The following is a 7,244-nucleotide window of genomic DNA, read 5'->3' as shown; positions in this document are numbered from 1 at the left end:
GGTGCCGTGGGTGCCCAGGCCAGGAGGGTGTCCTAGGGCTCTGTCCCCCAGGGGCCAGGGAGATGCAGTGGAGGAAAGGCAGGCTGGCAACTCACCTCGTAGCTACGTGTGTTCCGAAACTTCCCCAGAAGAAAGCCCAAGAAGGCAATTACCATGGAGATGATGAGGGTGGAAAGGGAGAAGATGGTGATGCTGTGCAGTGACCCTGCCGAGGGGAAGAAGAGGGGCTTGGTGCCTGAGGACCAGAGCGTGAGCAGGGGTCCCCCAGCTCAGATAGTCCCAGGCTGACAGATGCCTGGGGCCCACTCAGCACCTCTGCAGGAGCTTCAAGCCTGGGGCGGAGAGGCCCTCACCCAACCCTCTTCCTACCAGCTGGGATCGATGGCCTGACACAGTGACATCGTCCCTTCGTGCTATGTGACCAGCTTAGAATTGGTCATCTTGTGGATTCCACTGAAAAAAATTAATTCACTTAAGTATCCATTTAAGTGCCCGTTAAACACGTCCTTCTCCACCCCTGAGTTGCCTCCCACGTCACAGTCCCTGCAAAGTGTCATTGAGTCACTCATTTGTGCCACTGCCCCAAATACAACCTCGGCCCACATGTCCCTTCCCAAGTGTCTGCGCACAGCCGTCTGTGCTGATGGCACTGAGATGCCAGCCAGAAGTTGCTGTTTTTGTTTTGCTTAGTGATATTTGGTACCTTTTTTTAGGGTAGCAGTTTCTAACTATGTAAATATTAAAAAGCAGCCTTTACACCATTACTGCATACCAATGCTTATAATCATGTTTTGATAATAGCAAAAAAGGTAAACCACCTTGATACCCAGCAGTGGAGAACTGACTAAAACTGAGAGAGGTGAATTCGGCCATGGAAAAGAAATGTGCTCACACAGAGTCAATGTCATAAAATGAATTTCACAATTGGAAAAGCAGCAATAAACCAATAAAGTCCCTTCTGCTTTGCCATTCATTCCCCCCTCCCACCCCCAAAACAAAAAAAACATGTGCACAGAGTGAGGTCTAGGAGCAACGACCTCAGGCTTCCCGTGACTCAAATGTTCATCTTTCTACTTTTGATAATAAACAGATCATCCTTTGTGCTTAGAAAAAAGCATTCTAAAGAGTGAAATCTGCGTGGTGGAGGGAAGGGCTGGGGCTGAGAAGTTGGGGTTGGCAGTACATGGAGGATGCACACAAGTGCCTGAGGTCTGAGAGTTTACAGGTGTCACTGCGACAGGGGGAGTAAGAGAATACGGACCTTCCCTGCTCAGTGCTGCCAAGAAGGTTAAGGTCAAGTGTCCCTGAGGGAAGGCCAGTGTTGGACGAGGCAGAAAACAGTATGGGGCAGGGAGAAGGGTGGGGAGGTCAGTGTGTGCATCTTGCCTCAGAGGGGATTTGCGGTATCTGGCCGGTGGGGACAGGGACAGCAGTTGCCAAGAGTAGGGAAAAGCAGGCTGCGGGGGCAGACTCTGAATCCTCCTCCAGGTTTTTGGCAGCTCTCGAGACCAGGCATCCTGTAGGATCCCAGAGGGGATGTCACGGGAATGGAGCCTGAGGCTGACACCTTATTTCCTGCCAGCCCCAGTGAGAATGAAGGAACATGACGCTTCTTGTCCTGAGGGTGGTACAGCAGAACGTGCATGATTTGGATGGTCCAAGCCTTCCCATTATCTTCAAAGGGCTCTAATACAAGCCCTTGGGTCTAGAGAAGCCCCCGGCTGGGCTGTGCTCAACTTGGTCCTCTCGGCCTTTTCTGTTCTAACGGAGCCGTAGTGGAGGCAGGCAGAGGTGGAATGGCTGGGCAGGCCTGGTACCTACCTAAGCGGAGGATGGAGAAGAAGAGCATCCAGAACAGACCCAGCAGCGGCGCGAAGATGGCCTGGTTGACGGCGGCCATGTGGATCTGCTCGTTGAGCTTGGTGGGTGCGTAGGAGTAGTACATGTTATAGCGGTCTGTGACGTGCTTCATGCACAGGTACAGCAGCCCTGGCGGCCGGAAGATGGAGGCACACTCAGTGGCTGCTCCCTAGCCGGGGCCTGTGCTGTCCCAGAGTCCCCACAGAACTGAGAAGTGAGATTCAAGGTCTGCCAGAGCAGCAAGGGCCAAGCACAGGCCGTGGCAACTGTGGCGCCAGCCTGTGGGAGTAGAATTCTGCCAGGCTGGTGAAGAGTCTTCTGCTCGCGCATTCACTCGACAAACAATCTATGCAAATAGCTGTGCCTGGCCTTGGCCCTGACACCTCCCGCCCTGCTGACAGGCCCTCCCAGGTTTCCTCCTGCTCCGGGACGTGGCCTGATGCTGTGGGTTCAACCCCTCCTCCTTCCAGTCTGGGGGTGTGCAGCCCTGGGTGTGCCTTAGGGATGACTCACCAAAAGGGACAATGATGGGGCAGGTGATACTGTACGCCACCACCACGCTGAAGACGTTCATCATCCACGCGTATTCTCGCCCATACTGGAAGTCTATGGCCTGGTCCTAAGGCAGAACACAGGAGTCACCCTAAGGTGGCCTGGTCCCCTTCGCTGGGCTGCTCCTGCAGCTCCTCATCTGTCCTCTGGGAGCTGGTCGGCAGCCTGGCTTCCAGCCCTGGAGTCCACGAAGCACCCACCCCCCTCACCATGCCTCCCACACTTGATGCTTCCAGTGGGCCCCCTTCCCGACCCCCTCCCCGGGGAAGCTCGGAGACCTACGCTCAGGGAAGCGCTCGGACCTCACCTTTCTGATGTGGACTCTCTCCGGCTCTGACCTGGAGAAGAAGAGGCGGGTGCTGTAGAGGAAGAGTGACCCCAGGCGCAACAGCTCCATGCCCGTGCCAAGCAGAGCTGCTGTGATCACGTAGTTGACGAAGAAGGCACCGTTGTCCGGCAGGAACACACACCTAGGTGCAGAGAGGGGCGGACAGCGGCAGGCGCCGGGGCAGAGGGGGAGGGCAGAGGTGTTGAGAGGGAGGAGGAGGGAGAGCGAAGAAAAGGGCCAAGGGAGTGGGGATTGCATGTTTGAAAACCGGGACTTGCAACGTTTGCAACCCCCCCAAAACCAGAGTTGGCTGGGTGTCCAGCACCACCTGCCTGTTGCCTCGTCGCGATGGGGAAAACAAGTTTCATATACATGTGCTCCCAGCCCAGTTTCAGTCAACAAGGGCCTGTGAGAGCAGGGGCGGGGATGGCCTACACAACATGTGGGTATGTTAGGAGACACTGGTGCTGGCTTGATCCAATTCAGGCTGTTTGACCTGGACCCACAGACCCTGGAGTGTCCATGAGGAGAATTGGATCCGTGACCTTGAATGACGAAAAAATTACATCTTTCTTTCTACTAACCTCTAACAGCAATTAGCATTTCCTTCTGTAAGAATGTGGACAAAAAACCACAGCCATGGATGGCTGACACGGCCGTGGCCCTGTAACCCACTGAAGTCAGATACTGTCCTATCACACTGCAGTCATTGCTGACGTCCTCCAGTGTCATCTGTGCTCGTCACCACTTTAAAGTGATGCCAGTTACCGGACAGGCCACTAAACTATTCATGATTGAAAAGTTCCTCTCCACTGATGTGTATTTGATGCTGCTGGCCAGCATCAACTCAGTCATTCAGCCACCTAAAGGCCAAGCTGCCTGTTCTCACACCGGTGACCCAGGCATCTCTTGCTCTCCTGTGTCCCCCCTACACAGTTCTGTCAACTTCCTTGACAAGAGAAGCCTGTGAGCCCCGACATATTTCAGGACTCCTTCCAACGCCGTTCCTTCTAGATGGCGTCCAGTTGCCACGGACTCGCAACACTATCCTTTCTCATATAGAAACTCTATTCGAGATATTAAATAGCCAAAGATGAACTCATTATCTTGGGAACAAACATGCGACCTGTTACAATTACAGTTTGCAGAAGGTGCAGAAGCCGTGGGGAATTCCGGTCCGTGCTGTACAGAGCAAGCTACGGAAGCCCGCGTGTCATTTGCAACATGACGCCTTGTGAAAACTGGGATTTTCAACATTTATAACCCTAAAAATAAAAACATCGACACTGGCTGGCTGTGCAATACCACCTGCCTGCTGCCTCGTCAGAGACCTCTTCCAGCTGAGGAACGTCAGCTTTCACACTGAGGCCTTTAAAACAATAAAAGGTACCTTGAGCTTGCCACATTTCAAATGGGTTGTCCGGTTATTAAATTGTTAGAAAGATCATGTTACAATTTTGATTTTTAAAATATTTGATAACTACATGTCCGTGTAATTGGTGGAATCCAGGTGTTTTGTATATTTAAGGGTATCTGATCAGAGTCTGTGTGAAACTAGCAGAATCTGAATAAGCTCTGTGAATTGTTTCGATTTCCTGGCTATGATATTGTACAAGTTATACCAGATATGACCATTGGGAGACACTGGATGAAGGGCACCCAGGACGCTTTTGGGGGGCAATTTCCTGTGAATCTACATTTATTTCAGAAACTTGACAGAAGGGGTTCCTGGGCTTTACCAGATTGCCAAAGGAGTCCATGGCGCCGGAAAGGGTAGGAGGCTGCCTAGTGACAGTGTCTGCGTGCATTCATTCTACCCGTCTCACAAACAGAAGGTACACAGATCCACCCGGCAGGAACCCGCCAAAGCCCCGGTATGCGTTGGGAGTACTCACTGGAACCTGATGGATGCCTCCTCCAGATAGTAGATGTCAAAGAGCCAGCGGAGAAAGACGTCCAAACTGGAAGCAAGAACAAGGTAGGCCCTTTAGGTAATGAATTTATGAACTCAGGCCTGGGGTTCAATTCTTCTTGGACTGGCTTCCCTTGCCCAAGCCCCAAAGACCCTTGCACCCTAACATTCTAGCTGGCCAGTCCACACTGCCTCTTTTCCTCCTAATGCTGCGCCTTCCTGCCCCTAACCCTCTGGCCTCTCAGCTCAAGGCCACCTCCTTTAGCAAAATTTCACCAGCCATTTCTCCCACAGGGCTCTCTCTGTCTTCTGCATTGCTGCTGCGTGTTGGCTGCGCGTTCCCCAGCTGGGACTTTCAGTTAGCTGGCAGGCTTGGCTTATCATCCCAGCTGGATGATAAGCTCTTTGAAGACAGAGTTTGTGGTTGACACCTTAGAGTTAGCATGATGCCTGGGACATGCTGGGCTCATGGCAGGCACTGGACTGCCAGCTGAGGGACGGGTTTACAGCGACCACAGGGAGACCTGCAGTGTCTGCGTGAGGGGGTTCCAACGCGAGGGTGAGCCGGCTGAAAGAGGAGGAATGATCGGACAGGAGGTACCTGGTCAGTCCCATAGAGGGCAGAATGACCACCATGAACACCAGAAAGATGTAGCACTTGTGCACTACGAACAGATTCTGACTTGACCTGGAAGGAAACAGAGATTCATCCGTGAGTGAGATGTGCTAGGAGCCAAAGACTTAAAACTGCAGGATGAAGAGAAAGAGAGAGACCACTCCCTAGCCTAGAGAGTTGATTTAATAGCAGAAGGAAAGAATAGCATGATCAACTCGTGATGTCTGCCCTGGGCCCTGGAAGGGGAGGTGTATGGGCCCTGAACGTGACGTCTGTTAAAGGGACATTACCAAGGATGCTCAGAATCCCTTTAGAGTGCCCATAATTAACATAAGCCCTGCTTTTGGCCACAGGAGGGACCAGTAAGGACTTGTTAGAACAACCCTCCTGGCTTGCTGCCCAGTAGGATGGGAGGTAGGAACTACTAGTGCAGGAAATAGCTTTTGAGACCCATGCAGCCTTCAGGCCAAAGCAGGTCCACCTGCTCTAGGATATAGTCAACACTTTCCATCCAATTGGCCCCCACAGAACCGTGAGGACCAGCAAAGGGGAGACTGTTCCTGACCATCTGAAAGGTGGGCACGCTAGGGGCTACGCGGGTCCACAGTCAGTGTGCATGCGCGGGCTCCTCCGCTACGGCCTGGCCTACTTCCCGACATTCTCCACGCAAGCCCGGCCTCTCCCTCTCACCCCACGCCCTCTGCCTGCGCCTCTGCCCACGGCTCCCTCCCCTCAGTGCGTGGCTGGAGGTGGAGGGAGCTACCCCAAGACACCTGGTTTGGGCCTCACATTCCTTATGGGGTGGCCCTGTCCCAGCATCCCTGGGGCCCAGGGACCACCCAGTCTCCCCTTTTGGGATGGCATCAGGTACCTAACTCTGTTCCTTAGGCTGGATGGGAGGACAGAACACCAGGCAGGTAGGTGGTGGGGGGCTGGCAGGGGAAGGGCTGGGAAGACCAGGCCTAGGAGAGGAGGGCCCAGCTCACCTGGTCCAGTGGGCCTCGAGGAAGGTAGAGAGGTAGACAATGAGAGGCAGTATCACCGTAAAGGCCCAGAGCAGCAGGGAGGGGAAGAACTGGGTCACGATAGGGCTCTGGAGGGGTGGAGCCGAGGAGGGCAGAGACGTCAGTGCGAGAAGGCCCCTTCCCCTTCTAGGCTACCTCTGCCTTCTCCCACACGACTGGCCTCTTCTCCAGTCCCCGAGCAGGCCAGGCTTCCCTGCAGCTGCACAGTGGGCCTGGCCTTTCTAACCTGCCTCAGTGGCCAGGGGTCTGCCTGGCTGGGGTGGGTGGGGGCTGACACCCACAGGCCAAGTGGCACCCTCAAGGGGCACAGACCTATGCTGAGGTCCCTAGAGGGACAGCCTGGGCTGGAGCCAGCTGCTGTCACTCATGTCTCGTACCGCAGGGAGATGACAGTGTTTCTAATGTGATGCTGTGTGAGAAGTGGCGAGAAGGGGGAAACGATGTGAATAAAAATCCCCAGGGAGAGCTGTGGAGCTCCTGCCTGGAGCCTATTGTGAAGGCGACAGAGGAGGGCAGAAGCAAGTGGCAGGAGTGTGTGTGTGTGTGTGTGTGTGTGCGCGTGTGTGTGTGTGTGTATGTTGCTAGAACAGGGGTGAGGATAATCTGGAAAGAGTGGCCTTCCAGGCCATGGTGACAGCTTGGAGGCCACAGAATCTGGAATGGGCCAGTCGGCTCCTCTGGACCCGTCAGTGAGTGCAGAGCCCCCCCAGCACCCACGGTGACTCCTGCGGGGCCCGGCACTCCAATCCCACATGGGGTGTGCCTGGAAGTGAGGGACCCAGAGACAGATCTGGGCCCTGCTTCTCCCAGAGGGCCATGTTGGAACTTGCCTCACTCTTCCCCACCCTCAACCCTGTCCCTCACATGTGGACCCCAGCTCTGGAGAACGTGGGGAGAGCAGTGCTGTCTCACTGGCCACACCCTCTGCTGCCCCTTCTGTACCCCTCGCGG

At 54.4% G+C, this 7,244-nt stretch overlaps 1 protein-coding gene across 2 annotated transcripts in view; it reads right to left on the bottom strand.

The window, feature by feature from the left end:
• The window catches only part of TMEM63C (transmembrane protein 63C), a 65,870-nt gene that overhangs the window by 7,897 nt on the left and 50,729 nt on the right, over window positions 1-7,244 (bottom strand). For both annotated transcript variants that reach the window (XM_045201284.2, XM_071222073.1), the window contains exons 17-23: window positions 6,255-6,361; window positions 5,254-5,340; window positions 4,636-4,701; window positions 2,720-2,882; window positions 2,374-2,479; window positions 1,822-1,989; window positions 96-205 (exon numbers count right to left, since the gene is read on the bottom strand). In XM_045201284.2, coding sequence (XP_045057219.1) covers window positions 96-205; window positions 1,822-1,989; window positions 2,374-2,479; window positions 2,720-2,882; window positions 4,636-4,701; window positions 5,254-5,340; window positions 6,255-6,361 — 807 coding nt within the window. The remainder of the gene's footprint in view (window positions 1-95; window positions 206-1,821; window positions 1,990-2,373; window positions 2,480-2,719; window positions 2,883-4,635; window positions 4,702-5,253; window positions 5,341-6,254; window positions 6,362-7,244) is intronic.

Source organism: Desmodus rotundus, chromosome 7 (genome assembly GCF_022682495.2).
Source record: "Desmodus rotundus isolate HL8 chromosome 7, HLdesRot8A.1, whole genome shotgun sequence".
Classification (NCBI taxonomy): Eukaryota; Metazoa; Chordata; class Mammalia; order Chiroptera; family Phyllostomidae; genus Desmodus; species Desmodus rotundus.
Note: the sequence above shows the minus strand (reverse complement) of the source record. Positions and strands in the feature narration are given on the sequence as shown.